At 39.8% G+C, this 21,590-nt stretch overlaps 2 protein-coding genes across 6 annotated transcripts in view; both read right to left on the bottom strand.

Moving 5' to 3' along the window:
- Positions 1-13,074, bottom strand: part of LOC123515367 (farnesyl pyrophosphate synthase-like) — a 34,326-nt gene extending 21,252 nt beyond the window's left edge. For 2 of the 5 annotated variants that reach the window (XM_045273873.1, XM_045273876.1), the window contains exons 1-2: positions 12,995-13,074; positions 11,788-11,976 (exon numbers count right to left, since the gene is read on the bottom strand). In XM_045273873.1, the coding sequence (XP_045129808.1) occupies positions 11,788-11,945 (158 nt within the window). In that variant the 5' untranslated portion in view covers positions 11,946-11,976; positions 12,995-13,074. Of the gene's footprint in view, positions 1-11,787; positions 11,977-12,850 lie in introns of all 5 variants that reach the window. The other 3 variants (XM_045273872.1, XM_045273874.1, XM_045273875.1) reach the window with 3 other exon arrangements.
- A 2,258-nt stretch (positions 13,075-15,332) lies between these two features.
- On the bottom strand, positions 15,333-17,946 carry LOC123515678 (Golgi SNAP receptor complex member 2-like). The gene is made up of 4 exons (XM_045274508.1): positions 17,597-17,946; positions 16,670-16,775; positions 16,271-16,417; positions 15,333-16,094 (listed from the first exon to the last, which is right to left on the bottom strand). The coding sequence occupies exons 1-4, from the start codon at positions 17,737-17,739 to the stop codon at positions 15,852-15,854; spliced, it is 639 nt and encodes a 212-aa protein (XP_045130443.1). The 5' UTR covers positions 17,740-17,946; the 3' UTR covers positions 15,333-15,851.
- Positions 17,947-21,590: the final 3,644 nt, after the last annotated feature.

The raw sequence follows: 21,590 nt of genomic DNA, 5'->3' as shown, positions 1-21,590 counted from the left end.
AGGAAAGAGGAAAGGAAGGGCAATATAGCGGAGGTAAATGAGGACAGATGGACGGACAGACATACATACAAACAGACAGTAACGGTGTGTGGGCGTCAGGTGATGGTGTGGGCGGCTGGTGGTGTTAATAGTCTGTCACGGGTGGTAGACACTCCGCTAACTGTCTTCCTTCCTTCTCTCCCTTCACGATTTTAAAACACGATTCTATAACGTCTTATTTCATTATCTACTTGTTATTGTCAGTTTTTCTTTTTTCTTGTTTCATCTATTGTTTTAAATTGATGGTTCTGAAATGACGATTCTTCCTCCCTTTCTCCTATTCTTTCCTTCATCAATCTCTATTGTTTATATTTATTTTCTTAACGTGTGTCTTCTCTTCTTATTTACCAGTTGGTTTATTTATTTTATTTTTCTCCTTTTTCTTGTTTCACCCATAGTTTTGAATCTATCGTTCTGAAATGTCTATCTATCCTTCCGTCCTTTCTTCGACTTCTTTTTCTTTCATCAATCTCTCCTTTTTTTTTTTTTTTTCTTCGTGTGGTTCAAAAATTTTCATCTTTCCTCTCTTCTATTATTTATTTTTCTCAATCTCCATTTCTTTATTTTCCTCCTACGAATTAATGTTTGTCTTTCCTTCTTCCCTTTTCTTTTCCTTCCACCTTATCATAAAAAAAAACCGATTTCTTTTTTTTCTTTCTACGAGTCTAAAAATGGTCACCCTTCCTTCTTCCCTTCTACTTTCCAATCAATTTCCCTTTCCTTTTCCTCTTTTCTTTTCCCCTTATGGTTAAAAATGTCCAGCTTTCCTCCCTTTCTACTTTCCTATTTTCTCGCTGTTTTTTGTCTTCTCCCATTTTATTATTTTTCCTCCCCTTGTTTTTCCATCCACATTCTTAAGTACCTCCCTCACTACACACACACACACACACACACACACACACACACACACACACACACACACACACACAGTCATCCCTTCCTCATAACTTCCCAACTTCTGAGTGTTCCTTCCCTTCTCCAAACATACCCTTCTTCTTCCTCCTCCGTCTTCTTGTTCTTGTTCTTGTTCTCCTCCTCCTCCTTCTCCTCTTCTTTTTCTTCTTCTTCCTCCTCCTCCTCCTCCTCCTCCTCCTCCTTCCCTGTTACTCCAGCAGTATAATTAAGCGCATTTACTGTCTCCATAACTGTAAACATGATGACGTGACGCGTGACTGAGAGAGAGAGAGAGAGAGAGAGAGAGAGAGAGAGAGAGAGAGAGAGAGAGAGAGAGAGAGAGAGAGAGAGAGAGAGAGAGAGAGAGAGAGAGAGAGAGAGAGAGAGAGAGAGAGAGAGAGAGAGAGAGAGAGAGAGAGAGAGAGAATAAATATAAATCTACTAACCGGTCAAAGCAAGTGACGGAATAGAGGAATTTTGCCTGCAGAAGAAGAAGAAGAAGAAGAAGAAGAAAAAAAAAAAAGAAGAACAAGAACAAGAACAAGAAAGAGTAAGAACATAACACAAGAACAATAATGAACAATACAACAACAACAACAACAAGAGCAGCAGCAATGGCAACAAAGCACATAAATACACAACTCGGGATACGAATGCAGAGAAAGAAGAAAAATAAGTAAACGAGGAGGAGGAGGAGGAGGAGGAGGAGGAGGAGGAGAACAAAGCAAACACCTGGCACGAATACTGTCTGTTAGCAAGTGCACCTCCCTCCTCTCTCTCTCTCTCTCTCTCTGATACGCCTACACCTACCCAGCCAACAACAGTCTTTAAAAATATGCCCTCGTGTGTGTGTGTGTGTGTGTGTGTGTGTGTGTGTGTGTGTGTGTGTGTGTGTGTGTGTGTGTGTGTGTGTGTGTGTGTGGCTAAATGAGGAGGTAAGGAACGTGTTTAAATATGAAGGGATTATTGATGTTTCTTTGTGTAAGAGTAAAAAAATAATGGCTAGTGAATAAAAGATAGGCAAATTGATGTATAGTTAGAGTACATCGTCTACGCACCATCTTTGAAAAAATAAATAAATAAATTAGTAAATAGAATAGAGATAAATAAATATGGACAGAAAAAGATTGATGGAAGCAAAGAAAAAAGGAAGGAAGGAAGAAAGGAAGGAAGGAAGGAAGGAAGGAAAGAAAGAAAGAAAGAAAGAAAGAAAGAAAGAAAGAAAGAAAGAAAGAAGACAAATGAGTGGGGAGAGAAGGAAGGAAGGAAGGAATAAAAAAAGAAAAGGGAATGTGGAAGAGAAAATAAAAAAAAAAAAAGAAAATCCAGTCCTTTCAATAAAAAATAACGAGAGAGAGAGAGAGAGAGAGAGAGAGAGAGAGAGAGAGAGAGAGAGAGAGAGAGAGAGAGAGAGGGCAGGAGGTACGATGACCAACTCTCTATCTATACACCCGGCTGAGATCTTGCTTAAAGGGGCCAGACAGGTAGAATAAATACAAAGGTGTGTGTGTGTGTGTGTGTGTGTGTGTGTGTGTGTGTGTGTGTGTGTGTGTGTGTGTCCTCGCCGTCTGTCTCGTTCTTTTCTTTCAGTCAGTAGCGTGTTATGACTAAGTAGGAATGTGGCGAGAGAGAGAGAGAGAGAGAGAGAGAGAGAGAGAGAGAGAGAGAGAGAGAGAGAGAGAGAGAGAGAGAGAGAGAGAGAGAGAGAGAGAGAGAATACCTAATGCATTCCCTCCTCTCACCTAACCCACCACCACCCTATCTTATCCAAACTAACACAAACCCACCCTATCCCCCTACCCTGCCCCCAAACCACACCCATACCCCCACCCACACTGTCAACCTTGCCAATATAACACCCTACTCTATGCACTGCTTCCACCACCACCACCACCACCACCACTCGACTCCTGGCAATACCTTCACTAATACCTGAGTCACGCACCTCCACTCCGCTGCTATTTCACGCACTCTTGTTCCTCTCTACGTCTGTCTTTGAGTTCATCTGAAGGCTATTAAGTTGGACATTATGAAGGAGTATATATTTTTTTGTTATTTTTTTTTTCATCTTAGTTCTATTTTGTTCAAAGCTCTTATTTATTTATTAACCTTTCACTATTCCTTCCTTCCTCTTGTCTTCACTCTTTTTCTTCTTCCCTATGCATTTTTGTCCCTTTCTTCATTCTCCTCCTCCTCCTTTTTCCCATTTTCATCCTGGTCTTCTTCTGTTTATATCTTTCATTCCTTTCATTATTCATTCATTCCTTTCGTCTTTCCTCCTTTTTTTTCTTTCTTCCCTACGCATCTTTCTCCCTTTCTTTATCATCCCCTTCTTTCTCCTATTTTCATCCTGGCTCTCTTTTGTTCTTTCTCTCACTCCTTTTTAATTAACTTTTCATTTTTCATTCACTCCTTTTCGTCTTGCCTCCCCTTTTCCTTCTTCCTTACGCATCTTTCTCCCTTTCTTCATCCTCTTCTTCCTTCTTCTCCTATTTTCATCCTGGTTCTCTTTTATTCATATTTCTCATTCCTTTAATTATTCACTCATTCCTCTAGTCTCCTCCCTTTTCTTTCCTTCTTCCCTATGCATCTTTCTCCCTTTCTTCATCCTCCTTCTTCCTCTCCTCCTACAGCAACATTACTCTCACCTACATCGATTACAAAAAAGAGAGAGGGAGAGGGAGAAACAGGGAATGGATGAGAATAATAGAGATATGCAACTTACACGAACATCACCATGGCAACCAAGAAAGCATCGACAGGGTGACGGGACAAGGTGAGGGGACAGGGTGAGGGGGACAGGGTGAGGGACAAGGCAGCCAACGATCCCGCTAGTCATGTCACTCAATCTGACCTGACCTGACCTAACCTAATCGAAGCTAACCTAACCCAGACGAGAGAGAGAGAGAGAGAGAGGGAGAGTGAGTGTGTGTGTGTGTGTGTGTGTGTGTGTGTGTGTGTGTGTGTGTGTGTGTGTGTGTGTGTGTGTGTGTGTGTGTGTGTGTGTGTGTGATTCTTATAGGTGTCACGATTCTATTTATTATGTTTATCTTATTTATTCCTTATTCTAACTGTATGAGACTAATTAGATGTAAATAATAAAATCTTAACCCCTTCAGTACCATGACGCGTGCCCATATTCATTCCGCTTACTATTTGGTGCTTTTATACAGCTTCAGAAAACCATGTAGGAGAATCAAAATAGTGAAGACTGTGGCCATCAATCTTCTGACCTCCATAGACTCTTCCTAATGTCAAAGTGGTCTAATCGTACACAAATTTCAAGGTAAAAAATGTGTCCCAGTACTGAAGAGGTTAAGCATAACTGAAAGAGAAAGAAAATTGAGAAATGAAGAAAATAGGATAATATAAGCAAGACCACAAAAATAATGACAGACAGACAGAAAAGATAGTCATTCAAATCATATCAGTAATTATCGTTCCTTGTTCCTTCCTTTGTGTTCCTTTGCGTTGCCTCAGTGGATACAATAAATCTCAGCTTCCGCCCTTTCCCAAATCGAGAGCTATTCCCCAACCCTGCCCACCATTACTCCTTGTTCTTCCTTTGAGTTCGTTTGTGTTACTTCATTGAAAAGTAACACCTAAATATAAGTCCTGTAGCTTCCATTCCTTGCTCCTTGTTCTTCCTTTGTATTCGTTTGTGGTCTTCCATTGTTAAAAACCCACCCTCTCGCATCACTAATTGGTCTTCTTCTCTTTGTTCTTTGTGTTCTATTGTGTTACTTCAGTGAATATAAGTCCTGTGGCTTCCGTTCCTTGCTCCTTGTTCTTCTTTTGTATTCGTTTGTGGTACTCCATTGAAAAGTCCCACCTCCCACATCACCAATAAGTCCGCTACTCTTTTGTTCCTTCCTTTGTGTTCCATTGTGTTACGTTCGTTCATTATTATTCTTAAGTTATGTTCTTGCACTTTCTTTCCTTTCTTTTTCTCTCTTTCCTGTTCTTGGTTCTTTCATTAATTACTTTTTTTTTTCCTTATATAAAATGTTCGTCTTTCCTTCTTCCCTTCTACCTTTCCATCAATTTCCTTTTCTATTGCTTCCGTCCTTTTGATCCTTGTTCTTCCTTTGTGTTTCTTTGTTACTCCACCGAATAATTCCCACCACACACCGCATCAACTGGTCCTCTACTCTCTTGTTCCTTCCTTTGTGTTCCATTGTGTTACTTTCGTTCATTATTGTTCTTTCGTTATGTCCTTACACTTTCTTGTTTTTCTTCTCTTCTACTGTTCTTTTTTTTTTCATTAAGCACTTGTCTTTTTCTCCTGCGAATCAAAAATGTTCGTCTTTCCTTCTTCCCTTCCACTTTTAAATCAATTTCTTTTTCTATCACTTCCGTCCTTTTGATCCTTGTTCTTCCTTTGTGTTCCTTTGTTACTCCACCGATTAATTCCCACCACACACAGCATCAACTGGTCCTCTACTCTCTTGCTCCTTTCTTTGTGTTCCTTTGCGTTCCCTTTCGTCCCTTCCCAGTGGATAATGTACAAATCTGGCGGGTTTTTATCCACGGAAACAATAGGGGTAAAGTTCCCATCCTGTGTTTTGAAAAAGAGCGTGGGTAGTTTTAAAGGGGAAGATGCCTTTGCAAAGAGGAAGGTCTTTAAAGAGGGTTTTCAAGAGGGAGGTTCTGAAGCACTCTCTGACTCCTCTTGGCTGACTTAGCGCCTCTTGCCTGCCACCCCTCCCCCCCCACCGCCCAATAAAAAAAAAAAAGGAAAAAAAAAAATCTTGCATTCTTTCTTTCCCTGCAGAGTATATGTGTATTATTTTATCATTCACTTTTTTTTTACATCTATTTTTTTATTTCTATATTTTGCGCTTCTTCCTTTCCCCTTTCACCCTAAAAAAATAAATAAAAAAAATTAGTCTGTTTCTTTTTCTTGTATTATTTTATCATTTACTTTTTTCTTTACAGTATCTATTCTTTATTTCTCTATTTTGCGCCTCTTGCTTTCCCATCTCCCCCTAAAAATATCTTGAAGTCCTTTTATAATCTTTTTTTCCCATGTATGTGTATCAATTTACCATTTACTTTTCTATGCCATCTATTTTTCACTTCTATATCCTTTCCAATACAGTGAGGTATCGTTGCTTTTCTGTATCAAACATGGGAGATACAGTTTGGCTTTATTGAGATCACTGGCTAATCTCTGCGTGTGAGAATTGAGAGAAAAAAGGAACCCTCACTTCTTTTTATTTACATAATATTCCACTTGTTTTCCCTTTTCTTTTCGGCGACTCTGTTAATTCTACATACACGTGACTATACAATATGGATTTACTGACAATAATGATGAATATTTCTCAGCCATAAAGTATTCGAACGCATTCAGCACCATGACGCATTTCCATATTCATTCTGCATACTTGGTGATTTTATACAGCTTCAGAAACTTATGTGGGGATTAAAATAGTGAAGACTCTGGCTATTATTAATCTTCTGATCCCCATAGACGCTTCCTAAAGTAAATAAAATCGTCTAATCACACCCAAAACTCAAGGTAAAAATGCGTCCCACTACTTGAAGGGGTTAATCTTTTTACTACAGTTTCAAAGGTGTTAATTCTTTCCCCACAACGACGCTTCATTGTTCTAAATATAAAGCATGAAAATAATAAAGTCTCGCCATATTAAAATTACCGGTTTAAATTTTCCCTCGCGTAAAAGGTGTATTTTTAGTATCACTTCAATGTTCAAAATTTTTACCACGCACAAGGGAATTTTACTTTTTTTTTTCCACAGTATATAAAATAGACGTTACATTCTGACCATGAAGGCTTTATTGGATTAAACTGTGTGTGTGTGTGTGTGTGTGTGTGTGTGTGTGTGTGTGTGTGTGTGTGTGTGTGTGTGTGTGTGTTGAGGGGAGAATAATCACAACAATTAGCTACTTGAAAGGACAGTTTGAGGTCGATAAGATAATAAAGGAAGGAAGAAAGGAAGGAAAGAAGGAAAGAAGGAAGGAAGGTAGGAAAGAAGGTGGGAAGGAAGGAAGGAAGGAAGGAAGGAAGGAAGAAGGGAAGGGCGAAGAAAGATAAAGAATGAAGGAAAAATGACCCCGCACAAAAAAGGAAAGACGTGAAGATTTATAGCCGAAAAAATAAAAAAATAAAGAAATTATAAAAGAAAAATCAATAAATGAATAAATGGAAAAAAATAGCCAGAGAGAGAGAGAGAGAGAGAGAGAGAGAGAGAGAGAGAGAGAGAGAGAGAGAGAGAGGGATACGGTCGTTTAATTCACACCAGCCGGAGTAGGTCAATAGAGCAAACCAATTTTCTTACTTCAGTTCTCTCTCTCTCTCTCTCTCTCTCTCTCTCTCTCTCTCTCTCTCTCTCACACAAGATAAGGTAAGGTAAGGTAAGGTAAGACAAGACAAGGGAAGGCAAGGCAAGGAAAGGAGAGATGAGGTAAGGCAAGGCAAGGCAAGGCAAGGCAAGGAAAGAAAAAGGTAAGACAGTTTATAATAAGGTAAGACAAGAGAAGGGAAACCCAATCTCATCTAAGTCAACACGTGGCTGGACATTTAATCCCTTCACTCCTCTAGGGTAAGGTTGGAGGTTCACAAAACTCATTCCCGTAACTTGTGTGTCTAGACGAGGTTCTTGGCAACTCTTTAACCTTCTCCATGTCCTACGAAGCACATGTCCTTTCCTGCCCAGCCTGCCTGCTTGCTTTTAATCGAACACATTTTTACCAAATATTTCCGTACCATTTGAAACTAATCGTACGTTGCTTATCACTGTTATAAGTTTTTCTTTATTTTACGTATATATATATATTTTTTATCTATGCTTCAGACACATCGTATACTATTTTTGTTTTGTTTTGTTTTTTGTACCGTATGTTTACACCTATCATTGCTTGCCTCTTTTTATGTACTATGTTCCCTTCATCCCATACTTCAGAAGACGGATTTATTCTGTCACATCTCTAATTAGCTAACAATTAACCCCTTCAGTAGTGTGACGCATATTTACCACGAGTTTTCCTTATAATCAGACGATTTTATTTACATTAGGAACATTAATAGCCACAGTCTTCACTATTTTAATCCCCACGTAAGTTTCTGAAGCTGTATAAAATCACCATAGAGTAAGCAGAATAAATACTAAAACGTGCCATGGTACTGAAGATGTTAGCCTGCCTTGCCTTCCCTCCTCCACTCCTGCCAGCACCAACTATTCCTCCCCACAGTCTTCCTAACTAACCGACCTTGACTTTCAGAAACACCTTGCTCTCTCACCACTACGATTTTCAAAGGTCACAGAGATGATTAGCAAGGATCCTAACACTGTTTCTCCTTTAAATAATGTAGAAATCTTGTTAATCTCTCCCTAGAACTGTAAAAAAACACCCTTGAAAACACGTGCAGCTTCAATTCGAGGCTTTGCAAGTAGTGAAGGTGCTGCCAGGAGCGTTTCAGAATTGGGACGCTTAGATCACACCACATAACTCCGTCACTCTTCATCTGCACTTAGCCAATGCATCACCTACCCTCTCACCGCCTCTCTCCTCCACTCACTACACTGTCACACTCTCTAACACTCACCATTACTCATCTATAAGGTAAACAGTCAACCATCTACCCTCAGTGATGTTCCTCCCTTCGTTACCGTCATCTCTTACTCATCATCTTTCCCACCTCATCGTTTCATCACTCCTCACACTCAGGAATTAGAAAAGGAATTAGTTTTCAAATAAAGTGGTTTATGAAGGGCTTAGACTCGGTAATCAGGGTGTCTGTGCTGAGTCACTAGGGAGCTTTAACCCCTTCAGTACCATGACGCGTTTCCTTATTCATTCTGCTTACTATTGAATGATTTTACACAGATGCAGAAACTTATGTCGGGAATTGAAATAGTGAAGAGTCTGGCCATTAATATTCTCACCTCTATAGACCCTTCCTAATGTCAATAAAATGGTCTAATCATACACAAATCTAAAGTAAAAATGTGTTCCAGTATCGAAGAGGTTAAGAGGTTTGGAAAATTTCAAAACAGTAACATTTCTTATCTTATATTATGACATTTTTACCTTATCACCATTATTAGGAAGCATTAAACCAATCATCCCTTCTCTTATCTCTACATTTCACCCCCTGGCTCATCCTCCTTCCTCTTACCGTCATTCCTCATGCATTTCACAGTCGGATGTTTAATAATTCACACTGCTAATCATGCTTCTTATTCCCCTTCACCATTCCTTCTCTCTCATTACTATGGCACATTCCCTCACCAGCATCACCAAATCATTACATTACACCTCTCATGTTTTATTACTTCCATGGCTCACTTCCTCCTCATCCTCCTCCTCCTCTTCCATCATCCCATTGTATTTTGACTTTACTTTATATGGTAGTGAAATCTATATTGTGGTAGTAGTAGTAGTAGTAGTAGTAGTAGTAGTAGTAGTAGTAGTAGTAGTAGTAGTAGTAGTAGTAGTAGTAGTAGTAGTTTGTTACAGATTATACTTCATTAATTCATCCTTTACTGAGATTTTTTCACTTTTATTTTCTCTACAGCTTCAACGATCACAAATTAGGACCAAAAGATATGCTGCTGCTTGGACAAGACAAGACAAGCTAACCTAACCAAACCACCACCACCACCATCACCACCTAAGCAATCAAAGCAAACTCCCTATAAAAACCTTCTACACAGCCACTAAACACTCAATACCCCACGTAATAAACACTCATAGCTTGATCTTGACCTTGATCTTGGCACCTGGGACGACACTCAAGTCTGCACGGCCCGTTAAGCTAAAATACGGACATAATCTTTTCGGTTCATTGCTTCTTAGTTCCCCCGCTGCCTCTAAGCTCCACCCAGGCGAGCTCTTCTGGTCTCTGGGTGAAGCTAGCTCAGAGTCAAAAGGGAAATAGAAGGATTGTAATTGAGGTTGCAGGGGTGGCGGGGAGAGAGAGAGAGAGAGAGAGAGAGAGAGAGAGAGAGAGAGAGAGAGAGAGAGAGAGAGAGAGAGAGAGAGAGAGAGAGAGAGAGAGAGAGAGAGAGAGAGAGAGAGAGAGAGGGCAAGGTTACTATGAGAATGACGAACAGTATTATTATTATTATTATTATTATTATTAGTAGTAGTAGTAGTAGTAGTAGTAACAGCACTAGCATAAAAAAAAAACACTATTTTTGTTGTTCATTGTTATAAATTTTGCTGTCATCATTACCATCACCATTAATATCACTATCATCATCACCATTACAACAATCACAATAAAAACACAAAAGGAAGCAGAACCGCAAGCACACACACACACAACGTCCCCAGGCGACCTTCCTATGACCTTGACGTTGCAGGAGGCACTCTGACCCCCCCCTTCCTCCTCCTCCTCCTCCTCCTCCTACTCTTCACGGCTGCGTTTGAGAAGGAAAGTGTTTAGGCAACCCGAGTGTGTTTGTTGATCGGGAACCCTTTCGTTTTCTTCCTTTTCTGCGGCTATTGACAACGAAAGGCCACGCACGCAACGCCGTAAGGTTTTCAAATGTGTTTACCATTGATTCAACACCTCTTCGTCTTTCCAGTCGCGCGGGCATCGATAGTACGTGCGTGTGTGCATGTGTCTGGTGTGTGTAGGTGGTGGTGGAAAGGAGTGGGGGTCTTGGGGTCTCCGGGTCTGGTCTCTCTCTCTCTCTCTCTCTCTCTCTCTCTCTCTCTCTCTCTCTCTCTCTCTCTCTCTCTCATCAATATATCAAACGTACAACACTGCCATAATCCAGTTTTGTTCCCTGTACACGTGCCTCGGTGGGTGACTTGCCTGCCCTCGTTGCTTTACCACATGTTGAAGAGAGAGAGAGAGAGAGAGAGAGAGAGAGAGAGAGAGAGAGAGAGAGAGAGAGAGAGAGAGACTGTCACCTACTCGCTATATACGTAAAAGATAAGACGAAACTTTTCTAATTCGCTATGAAAGAACTAAAATGTTACCTCTACGTTGTTGTTTTTTTTCCACGGTAAACTTACGTAAATGTGAAGGGAAATATAATAAAATGGAGTGCTTGCTATGCCATTACTATTAACATTACTATTACCATTATTGCTATTATTGTTATTTGTTGACGTTACTTTCATTACCTCAATTCAGCGTTTCATGTAATAACTATTCGCTCTCATTATGCACATTCAATAGCCAGGTGGTAATTGATGGCTAGTGATTTGATGTACGAATTAAATCTTTACCTAATTGCAAATCGATACCACAGGGAACCTATCAATCAAAGGACCACCATAGTGATCACACCAACACTGAGGGAGGTGGAGTGAGGAAGATATTAAACAGGAATTAACAAACACATCCATACATAAACGAAGCAAATATATATAAAAGAATAAATTACAAGTAGTACGTATTTAGAGAATAGAATAAGCTGGTACGCATATATGTATAATGTAGAATAAATGAGAAATACATCAAAATAAATGAAATGGACAGAAATAAGTTAATAAAATGAAAGATAGGCTGAAAAAAAACGGAGTAAATAAAAATATATATGAATAAATAAAAACTAGTGCATATACGAAATAAAAACAAAAAAGTTGAACAAAGGTAAAAATAAAATATAGAAAAAGAAAATTTAAACAACAACGAGCGAATGAAAATAAAACAAGCAAGGAAACCATACAATTGAAAAAAAATGTAAAAAAAAATAAAGTGAAAAAGTTAAATGAATAAACAAATAGATAAGTAAATAAATAAATAAACAAACAACAAAATGAAAAATAACAAAACTTGACACAATGATAAGAAGTAGTAGTAGTAACAACAACAACAACAACAACAACTACAACAATAATAATAATAAAAATAATAATGTACTTTACCTGTGGAGGGCGGCAGCGAGGGGGGGCGTGGTCCGGGGGGCAAGGGATGGCAGGGCGGAGATGGACACAGCACGTCCACTCTGACCTTGACACGACCGCCCTATCACGTGACCCAGGGCAGCCAGTCCTTTGCTACCTTTGCTCCACCACCCACTCATGGCGCTCAGTGTCTGTATGTGCACTACACTTCTGCAAGGATATGTACACCTCCCCGTCACTACACACACACACACACACACACACACACACACACACAGGTTCAAGACTTCCATAATTATATCTGCGTTCATCCTTTCACCAGATTCATTCAAATTAATTTCTTAACACGTCTTCTATATCTCTTAAAACATGAGTATTTACACTAATATTCAGAATAATCAAAGTATATCTTGTTATTTCATGTAATCCTATCCCTCCTTTTGTTACTTATCTCCATATATCAGAAATTACACCACATCTGGCGCCTACCTGTGCATTTCTACACCTAATATGACATCACTGGCGCAAAAACTACTAGAGAATGACATATACACATTTTACCTCCTTCCCTCACCTGACAGCATGAAAGAACCTATTTGATATCCATTTTCTTCCTAATGACATCTAGAGGCAGGGAGAATGACAAATTTTCAGTCCCTATTCCCTATTTTTTCTTCCCTTTTGACAATTTAGGCATATTAGTTACCGAACAATTAATTTTACTCGTCATTTGAGAATTAACAAGCTATCAATACCCTTCCTTTGCATCCTGTTCCTTGATACTAATGCACAGGTACAAAGATGCGATCGATACATTACAATATTACAACACGTGGAATTTAAACACTGAAATTTCCCTCATCAAACCTCCATAACATCTACATCACATTACTCTTGCCCTACCAGCTTCCATCTACTCGCCATACCACACATTATAACCTAATAAACACACTCATTCCTGTATTTCCTTGCCATTAACACCTGAGCACGTGAGGATTAGGGAAACTATTAATTTTGCGTGCGTTTTTCCCACCCGTGTCGATAGCTACGTGACACCCAGCCGCCTAGCAATGGTTCTCCTCACCAGCACACCGCCGCCACACGTCACGCACCGCTATTAACTCCTATGCACCGTTGCTTTATAGTCTATCAGCTGGAGTTACAGTGCGTGGGGATAATTAGTAATGTAAGGGTATTAGGTACAAACAGAAGGGAGGGAGTGCCGCACCTCCTCGCCTGCTTGCCACCCTGTGACTGTTCTCTGTTTACTCCGCGCCACCTCCATCTAGCGGCCGTCCCCGCCACTTGCCCACTCCACCGGGGACTTTATGTGGCTCAATTTGTGTCTTTTGTGTTTATATCCTTAGTGTTTTGTATTGAATTCGTTACTTTGTATTTTTTTCTTACTTATTTACTTGTCTTTTTATTTCTATACTTTATTTTTCATCTGTTCCATCCCGTTGATCTTGATCTTGCTACTGCCATTTGCCCAGATTTTTTTGAATAATGTGCATATGCTAATGCATGTGTTAACTAAGCATATGCATATTTTTAAGCTTTTTTCCCTGTACTATGGCATATTCTCTATTTCGTATGTGTTGAGTAATCTGTAAGTAGCCTGCCTAGGTAATGGTATTTTAATTACAGTTTCTTGGTCTCAGAAAAAAAAAAAAAAAAAAAAAAACTTTGAATAGGATTAGACCACATACTTCCTAAGCAGAAAACCTACACTCAGTTGTGTATCAGTATTTTATACATGAAAATTTGTATTAAATTTTAATCAATATATGTATGAATAGTGATATAGCTATAAATTCCAATAAGTAAAAGTAATCCTTGCATATTACTATTACTATTGTTTTTCATAGGAGATAAGCACATATTGCACCATACCAAATGCATATTTGCATGCATCTTTAGGTAGTATTAAGTGCATAATTACTCTGAACCATCAGCCATTGTGTGAATGGGATGATGAAGCAAGCAGCTTGTCAGCTACTGTCAGGCACATCATGTTGTGAAAATGTCTCATACAACAACTCTCTTGGTCATGAAAACCATACGATACACTGTGTGAACCCAAGTCTGGACGGGCCTTAAATCTCTTCTAGCCTTTTCCAACCTCTACCAACCTATTTCTAAATTATTTCTATCTTTTCCAGCCTCTCCTAATCTATTTCAGTCCATCTTAGTCTCTCCTAGTATGTACGTGTCTTAGACTCACCTGATTCAACCTCTCCAATCTTTCTCAGACTTTCCCAATCTCTATGTCCATCATAACCATTTCCTTATTCTCTGAGCATCTCCCATCACTTTCCCAGACCACCAAGCATCTCTCAAACATCCTCAAATTTCTTCTCCTTCTCTCTACCCAGCTCTCCCTTACTTCCAAAACACTCTAAACCAAACTGAAACAAACCAAGCATCCCAATTACCTCTCTCCTCTGGTAGCCCCAAGCCAGGCTGCCACATAAACTCTCTCCTGATGCTTATCTACATGAGTACAAGGTATGGCATGGCATGTGGGTGGATTATGAAAAGTTCTTACAGTGTTCCAGTGAGCAGGATTGAGGAAATTCATCAGACTCTCTTAAGAGAAGTCTTGATGTCCTGGTGGATCCTGCAGCCTTCAGTGATGACGTGACACTTAAAACAGTGCTTGAGCAGCATAAGAAGATTCACCTCCACTCTAATACTTAACCCTTTGCATGTCACACACCCAACAATATTCTTTAGCACAGAAAGAAAAGATGAAGGCCATGCTGGATAGAATAGTGAACCAAGAAATCATCACACTGGTAGAGGTGAGGCATTGGCACAGTGGCACCATACGGTTGTTGGCCCTAAAACACCAGGTGGCTTCTGCATCACAGTTAATTTGTCAAAGCTGAACCAGCAAGTCCTCCAGCCTAATCACCCTTTCTGGGCACCATGTACGGCAGTGATGCAGGTCACGAGAGGCTCTCAGTACTTCACACTGGATGCTGTGTGGGGTCATTGGCAATTACTCCCTGATGAAGCATTACAACCAATCAAGACTTTCATCATTCCTAGGGCTCAATATAAGCTTCTCAGAGGTCCCATACGTTTGATATTCACAAGTGATGAGCTCCAGATGTCTGTGGCTGTTTATACATCAGAGTTTACTGCATCTTCTGATCCCTATGCTAAGCCACTCACTGAGTCATTGCCAACATCCAGTGCAATGATTTCCTGGTTCACTAATCTATCCAGCATGAAATTCATCTTTTCTTTCTGTGCTAAAGAATAGTGTTGGGTGTGTGACAGGTGAAGGGCTGAGCATCAGAGTGGAGGCAAATTTTCATGGGCTGCACAAGCACTGTGTTAGTGACACACCATCACTGAAGGCTGCAGGATCTACTAGGATGTCAGAATTATTTTTTAGGAGTCCGATGCATTTCCTCAATCCAGCTCACAGGAACATTGTAAGAACTTTTCATAATCTGGCCATGCAGTACACGACACCCTGTACTAATGCACAGAAGCATCAGGAGAGATAGAAAAAAGTGATAAATGAAAATATTATGGTATACCAAAATCTTAAAATTAAAGTGAATAGTATATTTAGCAAAATGTGTTCTGGAAATGACATGATTGATAAATAATTCTTCTTTGCCATTCTAAAAATACTCTAGCATATAATTTAACATAAGTGAAAGTTTATAACTATTTGTTCATTTTCTTTCTATTCATTAGTGAAACTTCATGTGAATATGTAGTAACAAACAACAGAAAATTTCATGATAATGTGTATGCTGCAGTAGTGTAAATAAAACAAATGCACCCATGTTACCCACCTATACTCTTTTTTCATAAGGCAAAATGTAATACTTTCATAATCTTAACAGTTATTAATGCCTCAGAATATTTACCCTGAAGTGTCATTAAGATGCTTGCTGTGAGCAGTATGTGCATGATGAGAGATGAATAAGACCTGTGACAATGACAGCAAGCACGTGTTGAGGAACAAATGTCATCTCAGTCCTATGAGCATGTATATAATAAATATGAGTGTGTATAGATTTTACAGTAAAGGAATGAATACAAGGCCTGTTCATTTGTCTTCATAAGTATCTTAGTGCAAAGTACAGACAAAGAAGCACAATAACCATTCCGGCAAACAGAATGTATTTATCCTGTGTGGACCGTCTCTCAATCATCCTCATGACAGTGTTGGACAGGCCCAAGGTGTTAGCCAAGTCCTGCACGCGCTTCCTGGCTCCCTTTAACATCGACCCCTGATCCCTGATGCCCTGCAGGATGCTCACACCAGCTCCAATCATTTCGTCCATATGCCGATTAGCCTCCTGAAGCAAAATAACATCACATTCAAGTAGGAAATTGTATGCAAACCCTTAAATCTGAGATCAAAGGCCACAACTGGTAACCCTTTCACTGCAATATGCTACAATACACAGGACTAAAGTACTTAAAGTACAGGAAGAAATTCAGAAGAGGGCAGTAATGTATTGGTTTGTCTTACCCCTAGTTTGTCATGATGCTGGAGTTCAGGGTCCAGAAATATTGACGTGTCTTCATTGGTGGTGAATTTCCGTGATAGCAAAGCTTGTCTCTCCTCCGCCTCACGTGCTCGCATTTGTTTTTGGTGTTGAAGCATTGCAAAGGAATTCTGTAATGTACATACAAAATCATACTAAAAATTTTTACAAGGTTAATGTTTTTCTGATTATTCACTGGAATATATTATAGTACATGTGACTCACAATTTGCAAAAGGCTACAATTCAAAACAAAAACCTGACGAACATAATAATTTGTTACATCACACGTAAAGTAATAATAATAATAATACAAAAAAAGGCATATCTATATTTACAAAATGGAAATCATCAGAACTGAGCAAGAGAAGGCTGCGTGCTCACCTGTACATGTTTAAGGTCATACTTGAGCTGGTCCACACGATACTTGGCGTTTGCTCTCCTGGCGGCTGGCTCTTTGTTGATCAGGATGTCCAGGCGATTGCAGTTTCTGTTGATGTGATTAATATTGTGACAGATGGAGAGGTGGGTGTTGGCAGGGGAATCTTTCACAGCAATGTGAGAGGAAGTTCATGATGCTTCTTATCTACCAAGACTGTCATGAAAACCTCAAGTTCATAAAGTGGTTATCCTTGGTGTGTCTGTGCACCGCATCCTGCCATGTAAATACTTGTGTATTCATTTGCTGTGATGTAGCAAAATCTGTTAAATTCTGATCCTAATGTGCAATTCTGATTAATGTTTACTATTGATCCTTGTCAGTAGCACATGACATCAGGACTGCATGTTGTGGTAGTATGCTCACTGTGCTTCACGTCTATGAAGTTTTTTTGGCGCACTTGGCTATTACTGACTCATATTAATGCTTTTAAAAATCAAAGCATTGTGCCAAAAATCACTTAAATTAGGTTTAAGTTGGGTTAGATTAGCTTAGTTTTAGGGTTAGGCTACCTCAGATTAAGTTAATATTGAGTTAGTTGGTCAGGGATATCAAAATAGACCAAATCTTGCATTTCCAAAAATGTCTAAGGTGACAAACGGCCATATCTGGCAAAGGACCTTTTGTAAACATTTAGCAATAATTTCACAGGTTATTGATAAACAAATCAATATGGCACAAGAAGCTGCAAGTCACTCCTGTTCATTCTCACTCACCCTTATATAAAAAGTCATTTGTTTTCACCATATAAATTAAACCTGAGAAGAAAAGAATTTTCCTCTTCTAACCTGGTGTTCACAAACACTCTCCCATTACATAACCTGTTGTGATGAACTTTGACCCTTTTGGTTCCTCCATAACCAATGACTCACGCGTGTATGGCGTCCAGCTTCTGCACCACAGTGTTCTCTGCGCCATTAGCTTCCTCGGCAGAGTGGGCGCGCTGCACCCTGATGAGGTCCTGGGACGTGACCTCCTGCAGCAGGCGGTTAGTCTGATGATACAGCACCTCCATCTGGGGACCTGTAGCGCATGGGAGGGCTGCACTGGCTACTGGAAAACACCAAACCCTGGCTGAGTACTGAACAGGCACTTATAAGACTCAAGGCATGAGGGTGGCAGAAAACCAGAGCCAGGCCCAGGGCGGCAGCAGCGGCAGCAGCAGCGGCGGCAGCAGCGGCTGAGCGGCGCGTCAGCTGATTCTGTAAACACCACTGACGTGTACGCGATTGTGTCTGTCAATACGTGTGCATTGCTGCCGTAAGACGTCTTTTGTCCAGCTAGTTAAGTATTTACTCTAAAATGTAATGTCTTCGTCTACGTGAAAATGGAAAATAATATTTGGTTTTTAATGCTACGGTTATAGTTAGTGTCAAACCAAAATCGCGCAGCCCACATCATCGTCAGCATCAGCAGGAGCAGCAGCAGGTCCCGCCGTGCATACCGTGAGTGAGTGGTGTAAAATATTTTGATTGCACTGCAGTCTGCGAGAAGAGGTAGCTTATTGATTTTCTTTCAGGTAACCCTCCCTTGTATTTCATTTGTTTTTCGTTATTATTATTATTATTATTATTATTATTATCAACATCATTACCATTACCATTATTATTACTATATTACCATCATTATCATCCTCATCCTCATCATTATTTGCTATTACAAAGAAGAAACTAATTAATTACTGACAAGGTAACAATAAAATAAATAATCAATACGGCACCTTTACTTCAGACACCAGAATAATGTTACACGTACAGTACTGGTAACAAACAAATCAAACACGTTGGATCGGCTGGACCCTTTCCTTCCTCGCTTCTTTCCTTATGTGTGTTCCTTTTTTTACCGTTTAATTAATACAGAATTGAACTTTTTACTTTCCAAGGGCATGAATTAATTAAATCTCACCCCTGCACCTCCTTTTACCATTGGAAATAAGTCCAGCGATTTAATTCCTCTCATGAAAGGAATTAATTTCGCTGCCCGTCATTCGTTTCATTCCATCTGCTCGTCAGTTTCTTTTAATGGTGGTTCAGGGTTTCTCTGAAGCTTATCTTACCTTATGTGATTTAACCTCTCTCTAACGTAATCTTCCCTTATCTGCCACCATCACCCTACCTTAACCATGCCTGACCTTACCTAATCTTACGTTACTTAATCTGATTTAACCTCATATTAACATTACTTTATCTTACATTACACTACGTCGCCTTATCTAATCCATCTTACATTACTTTAACTAACCTGTCCCTTATCTAATCTTACTCAATCTAATCAGATCAAACTTTACCATAATCTAACACTTTATCTTACCTTACATTGTCACCTTATCTACTTCATCTTACCTAGCCTCCCCGTACCTGATCCTTATGTAATATTAATCTAATCTAACCTTACTTAACTCTTTCTCACTTCACCTGATCACCTCACCTCACCTCACCTCACCTTACCCAACCCAGCCTTATCTAACTCCCCCTAACTTGCCTTTCCCTGACCTAACCTAACTTTACTTTATCTCACCTTAACTTGCCTTACTTCTCTCTACCTCACCTTGCCTTCCACTTGCTACCTTGCCTTTACCTTCCCTTCCTTTCCCTTTCCTTTATGACTCCCTTCTGTCAGGCGATGAAAACAGAGAGTGGAGCGAGTGTTAGCCTTGCAGCTCCACGCCACTCATTGATGGACTAATATATTAAATCCCTGCCGATGAGAGATGAAAGGAAATCCTCATTTATTTCATGCAGGGCAGAGAGAGAGAGAGAGAGAGATAGAGAGAGAGAGAGAGAGAGAGAGAGAGAGAGAGAGAGAGAGAGAGAGAGAGAGAGAGAGAGAGTGGGGTCAGCCTCTCTCTCTCTCTCGTAATCCTAGTTAGTACCATATGACCTTATAGTAGAAAAAATGGCTTACACTTAATAACAAACCTATTCATACGAGTAACACACATTCTCTCTCTCTCTCTCTCTCTCTCTCTCTCTCTCTTATATCCAGACATCAAAGTTGCCCTGCTTAATATCCATTACAACACAAGCTATACGATGCCTATTTTCAGGTACCGGATCCTCTTATTAATTCCTGATCCTCTATGATAGAATTAATTAGCATGTTCAGTCGTGCTCATAAGTCAAATATATATAGTCTTCCACTTCGATTGTGTTCTGTGCTTCTCTTTAACCTCTTTAAGTACTGGGACGCGTTTTTACCTTGAGATTTTGGTACGATTAGACGATTTTATTGACATCAGAAAAGGTCTATGAAGGTCAGAAGATTAATGGCTAGAGTATTCACTATTCTAATCCCCACATGAGCTTCTGGAGGGGTATAAAATCACTAGGTAGTAAGGCAAAATGAATATGAAAACGCGTCATGGTACTGAAAGGGTTAATCTTTGGTACAGGGAAGGAAAGAGGAAGAAGAAAACAAAACTCCTAAACAGTGACAAGGGACACGTCAGGGAGTGAGTGATAACGAAGGGAAAGTTACCAAATAGCAGCCAGAGCGTTAAGATTGAAGGAAATAATAAATGCATGTCAATAAAATGATAAATAAAAGACATTAATGAAGGGAAAGAGTTATCAAATAGTAGCCAAAGGGTTAAGATTGCAGGAAACGATAAATGAATGTAAGTAAAATGATAAATAAAAGACATTTCTCTCTGATAGATTAAGTTAAGTTAGGTTGGATTGGGTTGGGTTGGGTTGATTAAGGTAAGGTAAAGTTAGGTTGGGTTGGGTTGAGTAAGGTAAGGTAAGGTAAGGTAAAGTTAGGTTGGGTTGGGTTTAAATTTTGAGGGATACGTCAGATAAGCACCGGCAAAAATTTCACCAGGGAATATTCGTGAATGAAACTGAATAGGACGGAATTTACATAGCAGCGAAAGAGACGATCAGCGGCGGAGTTTTAGAATGGAAACCACGCGTAGCTAAGATGTTATTCTCCCCGAGTGACGCAGTGAAAGCAGCGCACAATGGTGGAAAACTAGTGCGGCGTCTGCCTTGCCTTGAGGAGGACTTCCGCTGCATTACCATATGAAAGCACGCTGGGAGGCGCCGGTCCGCGGGCTGGTCGGCGGCGGGCGGGGAGTTCAGAGCGCTGGTAACGGGATTGTGGCGGGGAACGGCGTGGTACAAATTGGTGTAAATCTGGTTGAGAAGCCCCCTGCTCTCCTCGGCGCCTAACTGTGTGGACTCTAGCCAGGAACTATTTATTTACCTATTCTTTTATTTATATCTATTTTTTCAATCAATTTGGCAATTATCTTTTTATTTTACTTAAGTCTCTGGCCAAGGACTAAAAAAAATAAGAGAGTAGAAAAGAAAGGAAAAATAAAATAAAAAGGCGCTTTGAGTTTGCCAGTCCCTAAAGAAGAGACAAAAAAACATTAAACAACATCGAAGGATAAATATTTGTCGTACTGAATGGCTTAAAATAGCTACATCTCCTTAATAACTCCTGCTATTATATCTTTATTTACTCTTCTCTAACGAATGCTGCTTTTAGGAAGTAAGGTGACTGTCTGTAGTAATGGATAGGTAGAAAGAGTCAGCCTCGTAAATAACTACCCATTCGTTTGAGATAAGTTAGGTTTAGTTAGGTTAAATTAAGTTAGGCTTGTTAGGTTAGGTGAAGCGAGGTTAGGTTCAGTTAGGTTAAGTTAGGCTAGGCTAGGTGAGGTGAGGTGAGGTTAAGCAAGGTTAGGGGACGTTAAGGTTAAGTTAGGTTACGCAAGGTTAAGTTAGGTGAGGTTAAGTTTAGGTTAGGTAAGGTTAGGGAAGGTTAAGGTTAGGTTAGGCAAGGTTAGGGAAGGTTAAGGTTAAGTTAGGCAAGGTTAGGGAAGGTTAAGGTTAGGTTAGGCAAGGTTAGGGGAGATTA

Source organism: Portunus trituberculatus, chromosome 39, assembly GCF_017591435.1.
Source record: "Portunus trituberculatus isolate SZX2019 chromosome 39, ASM1759143v1, whole genome shotgun sequence".
Taxonomy (NCBI): Eukaryota; Metazoa; Arthropoda; class Malacostraca; order Decapoda; family Portunidae; genus Portunus; species Portunus trituberculatus.
Note: the sequence above shows the minus strand (reverse complement) of the source record. Positions and strands in the feature narration are given on the sequence as shown.

Bases quoted from the DNA above. Each gene is read 5' to 3' on its own strand.
- LOC123515678 (XM_045274508.1), bottom strand. From the start codon at position 17,739: ATGGAGGTGCTGTATCATCAGACTAACCGCCTGCTGCAGGAGGTCACG. The intron at 16,776-17,596 runs GTGAGTCATTGG...TCACATCAACAG, and splicing joins AAGCTGGACGCCATACACGC to AAACTGCAATCGCCTGGACA. The intron at 16,418-16,669 runs GTGAGCACGCAG...TGTACATTACAG, and splicing joins ATGACCTTAAACATGTACAG to AATTCCTTTGCAATGCTTCA.